Consider the following 13,395-nt stretch of genomic DNA (forward strand, 5'->3'; position numbering starts at 1 on the left):
ACAGCCCTATATGGAATGAAGAAAATTTGAGTTTAGACACCCAATAAACAAAATCAATGAGTTCAATTAATTATCCAAATGACATATAACTGCCCCATGATGTATCATAGTTTGTTGGTAGGTTACAGGTTAGACATTTACTTGGGATAATAAATTAAAGGAAGGCACTTCAATGTTGGGAGTTGTAATTAACTACCCTGCAGCTACTTCAACTTCATCAGACATCGTAATCTCATTTAAGGAGGAACAACACACCTAAAATGGTTTGTGCCTAATTCTATATTCAGATAATAAATTTAACCCAAAACACATTTATGTTTCTTTGCATTACACAACAGGCAAAGGGTAAAACCATAAGAGCAAAAAAGAGCAGCACAAAGGGGACTGACGATGATCCAGTGCTTCACAAACTAATATACGTGGCTATTAAATTCAGATCAAACTTTAAGATACTCCTACTTTCAGTACTTAATATAAAAACTAGTTGACAAATTTGAGTAAATTAAGAAAATTAATTATATTAGTTATTTGTAATAAATAAATATTATTTTTGTTAAAATATCCTTGCGAATCAAACATATTGATTAGAAAAGTAATCATTACAAGGACTATCATAAAAAAATAAATAAATATAAGAGATAAAGTGAATTAAGATTTTATATTTAGAATCACAATAAAAATTAAATAAATTCTTGTACTAAGAATAAGAGGTATAATATGTTAATGGACTTAAATGTTAAGACTTTATCATGTTACAAGAGGCACATGGCCAAGATGGCCCATCAACCCCCAGGCCTGTCAACTCTTACTCAGCGTTTTGACCAAAAAAAAAAAAACTCTTACTCAGCGTAAAATATGGCTCTACCTGTGGTGCCCATCCTACCTTGTAATCTAGGGAGTAGTTGGGCACCTGTCCTTTTTGAACCCAGATTAAATTACATAATTAACATAAAACTGTAACTGTTCAAATGCCCAATTTAATATTGCTGGAAATATCGTTTTATGATATCAGAAGAGGGAACGGAATTGAATGCAAATAAATGGGGAAGGATGGAAATGAAACTAGACTTTAAAGGGGCATCCACATTTGATGTATTTAAAAATATAAATGAAATGCATACTCAAAGTTTATATCTTTATACCAATTTTATCATGGAGCACATGTAGCCAGCCTGCATAATTAAAAGTTTACCATTTTTCTCCACCGAACAAATGCTAGTATTTATTTTCTCTTCACAGAACTCTGCATAGTAATGTGTGCGTAAATACACATCAGCCGCGTGTATTTTTAATTTTTCATAGATAACATATTTTATGTCAAGTATGTGAAAAATATTAGAAAAACAGAGAAGAGGTATATTACTCATAATGTTAAAAATTCTTAAATAGGAAAAATCAAATTAAATTCGGTCGTCGGCCCATGCCTGCGAGGCTGCGACAATAAAGCAGCCTGCATCGGCATTCGCCACCGCAAGGATACTGCGTCGCTGGACCCATTTTACATTCACCATACGAAAGGACTGAATTGCCCTCCCTTTCAAATCTCGTCTTGCTCGCTCTATTTCTCTGTCCCGGAAAATTAGAAGACAGGATTTTCAGGTCGTCTCTAGATTTCCTCTCTCCGCACGGCTTTTGCGAGAAGCGGAATATGGCCTTCGCCTCTTTTCTTGGCAGAGTCCTCTTCGCCTCCGTTTTCATACTCGCTGCTTACCAAGAGTTAGTATATATCTTCCGTTGACTCATTTTTCTTCCCTTCTTTTTCTCATTTTTCATGCGATGTTTGTTTATTATCAGCGTATATGCCTGTATTTTTGTTATGTTAGATAAAAATTACGATGTTTAAGTAAGTTCTTCAATTGATTCTTTTTAGTAGTTGCTTTGCTCGGATCTGTTGCATTAAAGTTTTGAACTTTACCTGATCCGTTTAGTGTGAGAGGCCTGAATAGATCTATGTTTCTTATTTTGATTTTCCGGGAAACTACCATCTGTGTCGTCCCAAGTTGGTCATTTTCTCTCAATTTCGAAGCTCGATGAATTTTTCATGACTTTTTGACATCGTTGGCAAGGAAGGAGTTAGTCAGTGGCATTCATTAATCATTCATGAAAAGGGCTGCACTTTAAGAAATTTGCTTAAGATTTCCCCCCACCAGTATCGTTGTCTAGAATCGGTCCGCCTAGGATGTCCTTGTCTCGAGGGCGGGGGGGTGTTATTCTTGTGGTATGTTTGACGCGCTGGGAAGTGAGAACGAGATATATACAGAGATCTCTTTTTATTTCTTCATAATTAGTACCATATCAAGTAGCCACGGGAATATGCCTATGACATTGTAATGGTACATGGTAAGGTTGTTTAGGGTTTTCACCTGAACCCGGATTTGTGATTCTTTTTCAAAATGCATTCATTATTGTAGTTTACTAGTGAGATCATGATTCATATAGGGTTTTAACTGGGGCACAAGCGTCCAAATAGGATTAGAACTGGTTGCCATGGACTAAAGAACCATTTTTAACATGCTGTTAATTTTTCATAATGGTGGGTACCTTGACTGTATGATGTACTGCTTTGCACTGTTTTTTCAGTTCTACCTTTGATTCCAATTATTCAAAGTCAATCTTAAGAGTCTCAAAGTCCTAGTTATTGCAGACGAATTCTGCAAAACTAAATTAACTTTCTTTCTAAATGTGTCTTCTCTGCTCTGGCCTTGTAGATTCAATGAATATGGGGTAGACGGGGGACCTGCAGCGAAGGCACTCAGACCAAAGTTTGATGCTTTTACACACCGCGTGCATTCTCATGCTGGCTTTCAACTTCCAGAAATTGATGTTAGTCTCTCTCTTTCATTTGCTTACTTTCAATTAGTTCAGGAACATGATTAAAACACTAAAATAGAAAAGTAAATGTGGAAAAACTTATTAGAAGTCATATGCTGGAGAATCTGGATTGAAGTTGGAGATTGCTTGTGATTTCAACAACGTTTTCAGATTTTTCTTCCTTTCTAAAGCATGGCTCAATAGATCAGATGGATGAAGTGTTAACTTATATAAGGCTTTCCATTGGGCTTGACCTAAGGTTCACTGGCACTTTTTAATGCATTTATTTAAAGATTTTGGCTCTCAAGAAGCTAGGTGATTGTGTTTTTTCTGGTCATGAATCTCAAAGGAGAACCAACAGAAAGTAACTACAAAATTTCGTCTCCTTCATCAATATTAATCATATGCATGCCTTCCCTCACAAGTCTGTGACTTTAGAAGAAATACTCTGTTTTTCACGCAGCACATGTATTGCATAGTTCAGGTGTTTTAGTAGGCTGTTTTTTTATATAACTGATGTCATGAGCAGATTAAATATTTGGTTGCGGGAGCTATTGCACTCAAGGGAATTGGGGGGCTCCTTTTCATCTTTGGAAGCACTTTTGGAGCTGTCCTCCTGGTTTGTAGTCAGATAATTCATAATGAATTAATTTAAGGGAGAATTACAATGAGGCCCAAGGAAGGAAAATAATTACAAAAAAGTTTCAGATGTTATTTTCTACTTACAGGCTACTTATTTTTCTTCCTTGGAACCTCATTATAATTCTCTCATTAATTTACTCTGGAATTGAATTTCATCTTTTGCCCTGACTAGTTTTACGAACTAAGGTTCTTTTTGGCCCCTGTAGCTTTTGCATCAGATGATTGCGACTCCAATACTGTATGACTTCTACAATTATGATAATGAGGGCAAAGAGTTCAATCAACTTTTCATCAAATTTACACAGGTCAGAGCAGTGTTCTTTTGCCTTTTTTTTTTTTTGGGTTCTCTTTCGTCTCTGCATGCCAAAATTCAAGCTGTTGCTTGTTTAACGATATTGAAATACATCTTGCAGAATATGGCTCTTTTTGGGGCTCTGTTGTTTTTCATTGGAATGAAAAACTCCATTCCTAAAAGGCAACCCAAGAAGAAGGCTCCCAAAACAAAAACCTATTAGTGGCATCAATCGGGAGGTACCCATATTGCATGGAATTTCTCAGGTTACCTGCTGGTTCTTGCCATTCTTGAATCCGCCACGATATGTCCAGGGTTTGTATCTGGTTCGGAGCCAATTTTCGCTCTCATTTGAGTATTGTAGTTGCCTACAATTTTTTCTTTAATTTATGGTTTCTCTCTTGGGAAGAGGTTAGGAACTATCTTTCGATTGCTAGACTTTGTCTGCCAAGAGGGGAAAAAGAGAAGTTCAAAGCCTGTGCTTTTTCAAACTTCCGAGTGTCATTCTTAACTTTTGTTCTGTTTTGGCGATCTTGGTCATAGTTTCCGGCACAAGAACTCTGAAAGCCATCGTTGAACCTAACTGGATTTGTAGGTCGGCTAGTTGGCTTTATTTGCAGTACACGCTCTTGTTAATCTCTCGGTGATTCTTCCACATGACCATAACCAGACGCTATTTTTTTGTCCCGTTTGATCGGAGTGCATCTGATTCCGCACCCTTGCCGGCAAACACATGTTACGGAGAGGCTCTGTAAAATTACAAGTGAGTTAATTAATTAATTAGAAGCCGCTCACTAGAATCATCCGAAAGGCCAGCCTTGATGTAGATGCCCAGCCTTGTTTGGCATGGGTCGTGCTCGTTCCGACCTTCCGTCGTAAAGTATGCATCACCACCAGGCTTGGGCTGCTCATCCGAGGAGCCCAACGATACATGGAGAGATATTATTCTTGATATAAGAGTTAGATATTTAATTTATAAATATTTAAAAAAATTAGTTAAGTTAGTTATTAACAAAAAAATTGTCATTTTTAATAATGTGGGTCAAAACTGTTTTGACGGGAGTTTTTTTACATTTAATAGTATTTTGAAAAAAAAAAACTATAAATATATGATACAAAGTGAATTAAAGTTTTATATGTGTAATCAAATTTAATTCCTAACCATCTAATGCATTCATGTTACACTATCTGCACTACTTTTTTAGTTAGTTTTCTTCGTCATGTTTGTCAAGGTAGCGCATATTTGAATCTTTAGGGATAAAAGCAAGATAATACAAATCCAAGTTTCTTTTGAATGGAAAGGGTATGTATTAGTCAATCAAAAACTTTACAAATATTCCTAGTTCTAAGTGTATGTTTAGTGAGTACATTCAGAGAATGAGCATTACAAATTGAAGTCACCCAAGAAGAGGAAGGGTCAACTTCTTTATAGAAGAATGTACAAGAAGTTTTGTTTGCCTTGCTTCTAAAAGAGGATGTATAATCCATTCTAATACACCTAAGCTGCACCATTTTATATGATGATTGAATTGGTAAACGCATCACTTCATCAACGTCAAAATATATATGATAGAACTATGAAAGAGAATAATAGATTACGATGCACAAGGAGAACAGATTTGGAAAAAAGAGAAATATATTTCCTAAATTTATTATACTACTTCTGGTCTTTAATATAAAAATTAGTTAATTTGAATAAATTAAAAAAGTTTGTTGAGTTAAGTGTTATCATTCCTAAAATATCATTACTAATAATGTATTAGTTAAAACTATCATTTAATTGAACATTTCACATGTGCATCCACTACAAAAATTACTTTAAAAAATTGTTAAACATAGAAAAAAATAATTCAGGTTTTATATTTAAAACAAAATTGAAAGTTAAATTAACTCTTATATTAAAGAGCGAAGGTAGTATTTGAATTATGTTTTCCTTTTCTCTTCCTATTCCTGATTTTTCAATGATAAGTACGGAGGTAGCAAAGCCAATGATTGACACGACTCGATAGACTAGAAACTATGAGCAAAGATGGAGAGAGAACATCATTTAGTTCCCAAACTCTAGTAAAACCAAAATATTCATCACACCAAAGTTTCAGAACACTTTTGTGCGAAATCTAGCAAATCCGAAATCCCCACTGACCATACTCTTATCTTATGCAGCGCCAGCACAAAATCAAATTTTTCGAAACCCAGAAGAAAGAACAAAGTTGAGTCTGATACCAAACTTTGAATTTAAGCACGCAATCAATTGAACTAGCACAGTAGTTTTGTTTAGTAACGAGTCGCATTCTGAACAGATCCGGCTATTACAGAAGTTCTGAACCAGCACAGGAGAAACCTACCAAAGGAATTTCCAGACACAGTTCCAAGCATAAGACACAGGCTGGTGCAACTCATAATCTTATTTTTAATATCAAACCTTATAAACAAGTTGTAAAAACATTCCAATCATACATCAAAACAAACACCATTTAGCATCTCGACACACTTTCAATCCTCTACCAATTATAGCAACCCATCAAATGTAAGGTAATTTTCCCCTTCCTTGACCTCCCTTGCTGGAGCAACTGGGGTTGATGAACACAACGAGATGTCAAGCATCATTTCACAGATCAAGACAGTATAGGAGTCGGTGAAGGAGTAAAGATGCCTCCCGAGAATTGACCGATCATTGTGAATACATAGTACTCTGGGATTGCAGCATTTGCACGAGTGGCCACAATATATCCAATCTGTGCACATTTCTGTTGTTTTGGCCCTGTGACAGGTTAACTGTTATGAATATTTGCAAGTGCACAGTTCAACCCAGGTTGCGACAGATAATTAAAATAATAAGGAGTTATCCATTCAAATTACGATAACTCCAATCAGAACAGTTGACAACTCGGTCTCTAATCGGAACAGTGTTGGCTTCAGACCTTTTAAGGCATAAAGTAAAGTATGCAACACCATAAGACAGATTCACATGCGATGCTGTTAGCTCAAAATAGTACGCATACTGGAGCAACTCAAGTAAATGATCGCAACAAGATTTGGACTCGAATTACATGTAAAAAGTTGGATTACAATTGAATCGAGTTGGGAAATAGGATAGGCTTCAGGCAAACAGATGGCCCAAAAAAGAAGGAATAGAAATGAGAATGACGCATTAGATGCATTGAACAGTAGAATAAGATGTAAATACGGGTTGCCAAACTTCTAGTCTAAATAGATTTAACTTTTGATAATTATTAAAACTTGTAGACTATCAGTCACCATAACACCAAAACATGTAGATAAAATTTTCATTAGAACTACAGGAACACATTGCCTGCAATGCTGTGTTATTTTTTTCAACCCTCTGAAAAAGAAAACGGAGCAGCAAGTTTGCATTTACTAACGAGAGAAAAAATCTTGCTAATTATTTTATTCCTACCTCAACCACAAAGCATATCCATGTCTTCTCACCATGAGCTTCTGTTGCACCCGTCAAAATTGTCAGACCCAAGCTTCTTATGGCTTCTGCTATCTCAAGAAAATGTGTGCACTCCTCACACAGCATCTGCAGCATGGAACACAATAAGAATGAAAGAAATAAATAGATAAAAGATTCAGCAAAGGCCCAAGAAAATATCTTCAAATTCAAAGAACCTCCCCCAAAATCAATCAAAACTGTAACCCTCAACTTTCACACACCTCAATGAGCATCTGCCCATTCTTGTTAAGATTCTCCACTAATATTGAATGAACTTTCAGATGGCCCCCTACTTCCATTGCCCAACTTGAACCCTGTTCATAGCCAGACGAGCCAAGAACATCTGCTTCCATGTGATGCACCTGCAAAACCACAGTACAATATTATAATTGTGAACATTTTCCTAGTGCATATAACAGCCGGTAAACCTGTTAGTTCATCAGGTTAATTACAATAAAGGCCTTAATGCTCAGACATGACTTATTTTGCTCAGAGATTAGTTAACACAAGAGATAAAGGTAGACCATTGAAATCCCATTAAACCTTACCTTTGTCTTGGAGTCTGTAAATTTGTTTAACTTATCAGCATGCTTGGTTATGCTCTGCAAAAAGAGCATGTGCTTTATTGTGCGCTCCAGCAGCGAATCAATACTGCACTGTTGTGAGTTATCACAAAATTGTTAGCCAAATGAAATCAGAAAATCAGATGTGATTAGTAGAGGCAGAACTAATAAGCATGGATTACTGGGACATACCTTTGCTCCACTTGGCACTAGATCTCTCAATTCCTTAATACGATCTTGAATCAGTTGTCTATCCCTTGGCCTTGGCCTACAAGACTCCCCTGGCCTAGCCCTCTTCTTGTTCTTAGCAGGTTCAGAAGACCTTTCAAACCGTTCACTACATGAACTAGGACATGCAGAAGAAAAACCTTTGGGCGAAACTACACCACAGATTCCAGATGAACTCAAACAGGGCTGTTTCTCCTCCCTGATAAGAGAGGATTGATCTATAGAATAACATTCTGAATTAATTGTGCGGGTGGTTTGAATAGAAGCTTCAGGATTTCTTCCAGACGCTACGCCAGACTGCACTGATGTGCAAAATGACAAGTCACTATTTGCATAATTATTACTGTGGTGAACATTGGCCACTACTGCCTCCAAAAGATGTCCTTGACGAGATTCAGAAGTCAACTGGCTACAGCTAATCTCATCTGGCATCTTTGCAGTTTTAACATCTTGATTCACCCATGTGCCCAAATCACAATATTTACTCCGTTTCAGAAAAGCTGGTCCAAGTGCTTCATGCAGCTCACAGCCAGCAGGGAACTTTAACATTGTGAATGGGACATCCTTGTAAGAAGGATCAGTCTCCAACTCTGACTTTAATGTGCCCTTTTGGAAATTTGCATCAGAAGGTCTAACAACACTGAAAACGCCTTGTGGGTTAGGCTCCATGTAAGGTACCTTGTCACTTCCATAAACAACAGCATCAACAAAATCTGCAGGGATGCCGGCAGAATGAGCTCCAATCTTTCCTGATGGACATATTAAATCTTGGAACCTGTTATCATTTGAAACAGAATTGAGGGCCAAGGATGACATATCTTTTTCTGATTCCACCCTCATGTCTTTGCAGCCACTACTGCCCACTTCACACTCTCTCTTGTTTAGAGATCTCATCTCCAAGGACTTCTGATCCTCCAGATCCACCAAATTTGACACTGGATGATTCAAGAGGTAACTTTCATCGAGGTTAAACTCAGACCCTCCATGCTCGGCCATATCAACAGCAATTTCCTGAGTAACACAGGAAGGTGAAAAGTTCTTTTCAGAACATGGGAAGGACATCAAATTATTCGGCGTCTCACTCCTGATTTTCTCCACAGCCTGCAAGCAAGCAGGTAAAATTATTCAGAGAAAACTATTTCATCATTACATGTGGCTGAAAGGAAGATATTTAAACACTCTGATAATTCTCAATGTATTTGAATTTGAATTAATAATGGCATTAACCAATTGCTACATCAGTCTTGGCACATGCTTGTGACCACAAGCCCATCCCCACTGACATTAGCACATTGATGTAGTACAAATACACACAGAATTGGAGATAGAAAGTTACCAGAGGTGAGACATTCTTCGTACTACTTTGTATTTGATCTAGAGAATGACCTATTGTATAATGCTGAGCAGCCAGAAAAAGATTTCTGATATGAGTTACAAACTCTGTATCTTCTATCACCTGCTATCAGGGATGGCAGAAGCAGAGCATACTATTAAAATTTTCAATTAAAATGAACCTCCAGATAAAACATTCAATGTATATATAAAACTACAAAAGAAACTTTACATCCAACAAAATCAAAGACCAGTGCATGAGAAGAGAGAAATATGTAATTGTAAAATAAGAAAGCTAAAGATCCAATAGAATTTCTAACAAAACTCATCAACATAAAAATATTTGAGATAGTGATCATCTTGAACCTCATCAGCAGGGATAAAGAGTTTAAGCAAAGCAAATAATAAAAGAACTTTGCCTTACATTATTTAATGAGCCAAGTTGAACAACTCCAAGTGGAACTACAGCTACAACAACAATGGTCTACAAGGAAAGAAAAGAAATTTGATGATAAAAAAATCTTTATACACAACCAAGTTAGTCAAGCAATTCAGCCCAGAAAACCATTTTTGAAACATGATCAGTAATTTTCAAACACATCGTACAACAAAAGTCTAGATACTAACTCGTATCATCCTTCTTTTTTTAATCATGTGACGACTGTTTGATTATATGTGACATAGAAAAGTTCAGCTCTATTTCCTTTTAATTTTACGAAAATAACTCTGACCAAACAAAAGTCTCATTCAGCATCTATTCAACAGCTAAAATTCAATTAAAAAAATATATACAGAGAAAAATATTGGTAACATGCATCATACTTGGCAAATCAAAATATTTGAAATGTCAACAACACAAGTCTGGATCAATAAAGAAGACCTCTATGCTGAACAATGAAACAAGAGACCATAGCTGAAAGTACATAACTTTGCAAATACTATACGCCAAATAGAACCTAAGGATTCATAAAAATTTTGGTTGAATCCAGTGAAATAGTAACAACAAGCCAGCGTCCTGCTATTGCTTGCATGACCATTTATGGTTTTGAGTCAACAAACATATCAATAACAATTTTCTGATCTCTTGTTGAAAATTAAAAGTTCATCATTCTTATCATGTAAATCTTCTCTACAAAAATCCATAACAAGTCAGTGTTCAAGGGCCATGAACATCGCAGCTTGCTCTGTCGAGTTCCATGCAATGCATGGGGCCAAGATCTAGTTATTTCTATTTCTTGGTAAATATGGAGTGTTCTCTCTTGCAGCAGACATGGCTTCTAAGTGTTAATTGATGATATGTTGACTTACCTTGATTCCAATAGAAAACTGGGATTGCCAGTCCTCAACAAACTGAAAATAAACCAGGGAGAGGGAGGATAATAAATCAGTTTAATAATGATAAAAATATTAATGTGGGGCCTTCAAATCTTACTAGGTGGGGTGAATATAATAGCAAAACTTTAAAAAAGAACCCTCACCTCATATAATGAGCCAGGACCTGCAACTTGATTACCTGCACAGATCCACCGATGCTTTCCAGTAACAGCTACCTGTCCAACAATACTGTAAAACAAAGGATAAATACAGTATGAGATGTATAATTATTTAGTAAAATAATCTTAGTTCATCTGCTGTCATAAATTTGAATTGTAGGCATTTCCCATTATGACCAGCAAAAGTTTCAACGTTCACAGAGACTGAATCAGAGGTTACAAACGAGTAACAGTAAACAGTTTAAAGAAAATTTTTATGGGATAATCAAAGATTTACAGCTTCAGGTAAGACCTTCATAAAGGCTAAAATTAAATTTAAATAGCATCATACATGTTGGGTTAGTCATACCCTTCCCCTAAAGTATATACACGATATGACATCTTCGCCACAGCTAACCCTAGAGGGTCGTGTGAGAATTGACCACCATCAACCTGTTCCAAGGCCTTCTGGCTGGGCTTATTCTCTGAAGAGTCATGTTCATCAGGACTGTCATAGTAACCATCCTCCCACGTTAAGATCCTGCAAGCAAGTACCACGCTCAACAAGTGATTCAAGGGAATGCATCATAAACTATTTCCTTAGACAATAAATCAGTTGCCAATTGTTACGAGAAAAAATTATATTGCCATCTGAGTTAAAAGTAAACAACAAATACCAATAACAAATATAAACCTTACACCATTGCATGCGCTATAATAAAAGTAACATAGAGCCCCCGTACTAGACAGAGGATCGCAATTCATCAAACATTTTATTGCCACAAGGATTTTAGATAATCAAGATCTTTAAAGTTAAAAACCAAGATAAGCATTATATGCTTGAATTGCCTAAATAATTATACACATCAAGCATGATACATAGATTTCAATACTTCGAAGTCAAATTTCATAGCAGATATGCAAAAACTACGAAAGTACTCTAAGTAATTCACATTCAAAAAGAGGGTAAACTTGTATAGTCACCAAGAAATAGATGCAATATATAAGCTGTAGAACAAGGAAATGTAAAATTAGACATACATGCGAGCATGATGTTTGAGTTTCCAAAAGATGGCGTACTTCCAATCAGAGTTGAAACAGAGGCTTCTGAGTACTTGCTGCAAGTTGGTACCCATCTTACTAAAATTTCACCACCCAGACACTAGAAATTGGCCGTTCAGTAACACCCCAGAAAAAAACACCAAAACACTAATTACCCACAATCACCGTGACCTAGCTTCCCCTGTAGGATCCTCTTCCAGCTTGTTTTCTTCTCAACCCTGCTCGCCGTTTTAATGGCGGTCCAACTGTTGGCAATAGCAAAAGATCCGTACCCATCACTCGCACACCACGTGCGAATTCCAGTACAAGTCCCACTACCCAAAGCTTCGAACTCTGTATCAGGAGCTTCGAAGAATTCACAGACGCGGAAAGAGAAGTAAACCCGCTATACTAAGAAACACAGCAACAGTATCCTTAAGCACACAAAAAATGCAATTATCCATTGGATGCGTACGGACGCTCCTTAATTCTTCAAGTAACAAGAGCAGAAAGTTAAGGTTGTCGAAACAGATTCTAGCTTATATCCGAAGACATGGGTTGACCACAGAGTTGGAGAGCTGCCAGTGCCGAATGAACCTCTCAAGGAAGTTGATAATGAAAGAAGCTTAACTCAAGGCAATGAAAATTGAACGAATAAAATTGAGCTACATTTGTCGAAAAAGAAAAGCTCAGCTTTTTCCCAGTTGGCTTTATCAGAGAGGGAAGCGGTTGCTAAACTTCCAGACCCTCCTCTTTCTCACTTTGCTGCGTAGAGGAAGAGAATGTCAATGGCGGAAAATAGTACTGCAGGGAATATGGTTACAATAGAATAGAAGAATGATGTAATATAGGAGCTCACTCTGTTTCCTTCTAGCTTTTGGTAGGGAAGTGGACAGCGTTGATCCTTGCAATGATGAGCAAAATAGCGTAGCCGACCTTGATAAAGCTTCTTCTTTTCCCAATTACCCCCTATTATCATATCCTACGCATTGTGTGCACTCTAGCTCCAAGGGCAGATGTTGGGCATGAGCCCGAGGACTAATGAGGGATTAGTGACTAATTTGAGCTTATATTTAACATCAACAAGCCCATGGAGCTAAAATCAAGGGGAAAAGAAATGAAATTATCCAATCAGGGTCCGAGGAGATCTAATCATGAATTGTAATTCTAAGTTTACTTTAAATATATATACCTCTCGTCTTTGATATAAGAACTAGTTTGATATTCAGTTTAATCCTAAATATAAAATCTCAATTCATTTTATTTTTATATTTATCTATTTTTTTAAAATAATTCTTGTAGTAATTGCACATGTTAAAAATTCCATCAAATAATAATTATAGCTAATACACATATTATTAGTAATGGTATTTTAAGAAAAATAACACATATTTACTATAAATAACTAACTTAACAAAAATTTTTAATCTACTTAAATTAGTTAACTAACTCTTATATTAAATGCCAGAATTGGTATCACTTACCATTATTAAAAAAATTTATAGTAATTGTGTTTAGACTTAAGTTTTGGTTTTAGGCCCGTCAATTTGATACACT

At 36.3% G+C, this 13,395-nt stretch overlaps 2 protein-coding genes across 4 annotated transcripts; one reads left to right on the forward strand and one right to left on the reverse strand.

Moving 5' to 3' along the window:
- The first annotated feature begins 1,482 nt into the window (after positions 1–1,482).
- LOC114735170 (uncharacterized) lies at positions 1,483–4,381 on the forward strand. Its single transcript, XM_028922847.1, has 5 exons — positions 1,483–1,716; positions 2,709–2,823; positions 3,341–3,430; positions 3,660–3,758; positions 3,867–4,381. The coding sequence occupies exons 1-5, from the start codon at positions 1,649–1,651 to the stop codon at positions 3,966–3,968; spliced, it is 474 nt and encodes a 157-aa protein (XP_028778680.1). The 5' UTR covers positions 1,483–1,648; the 3' UTR covers positions 3,969–4,381.
- A 1,574-nt stretch (positions 4,382–5,955) lies between these two features.
- LOC114735143 (transcription factor EMB1444) lies at positions 5,956–12,787 on the reverse strand. 3 transcript variants are annotated; one of them, XR_003739240.1, is made up of 12 exons: positions 11,839–12,762; positions 11,168–11,338; positions 10,804–10,888; positions 10,634–10,675; positions 9,750–9,809; positions 9,330–9,452; positions 7,958–9,094; positions 7,751–7,858; positions 7,424–7,564; positions 7,164–7,289; positions 6,251–6,506; positions 5,956–6,086 (listed from the first exon to the last, which is right to left on the reverse strand). XR_003739240.1 is itself a non-coding variant. In XM_028922813.1 (12 exons), exons 2-12 carry the CDS (start codon positions 11,931–11,933, stop codon positions 6,417–6,419), a joined length of 2,178 nt encoding a protein of 725 aa, XP_028778646.1. In that variant the 5' UTR covers positions 11,934–12,603; positions 12,698–12,787; the 3' UTR covers positions 5,956–6,416. The 3 variants fall into 3 exon arrangements, 2 of the variants coding, with proteins under 2 accessions (XP_028778646.1, XP_028778656.1); XM_028922813.1 differs by having other exon boundaries at positions 5,956–6,506; positions 11,839–12,603; positions 12,698–12,787; XM_028922823.1 differs by having other exon boundaries at positions 5,956–6,506; positions 9,330–9,449; positions 11,839–12,761.
- Between the last annotated feature and the right edge of the window lie 608 nt (positions 12,788–13,395).

The sequence above is a fragment of the Neltuma alba genome, unplaced genomic scaffold (genome assembly GCF_004799145.2).
Source record: "Neltuma alba isolate B1F8T4 unplaced genomic scaffold, ASM479914v2 tig00002668_pilon, whole genome shotgun sequence".
Taxonomy (NCBI): Eukaryota; Viridiplantae; Streptophyta; class Magnoliopsida; order Fabales; family Fabaceae; genus Neltuma; species Neltuma alba.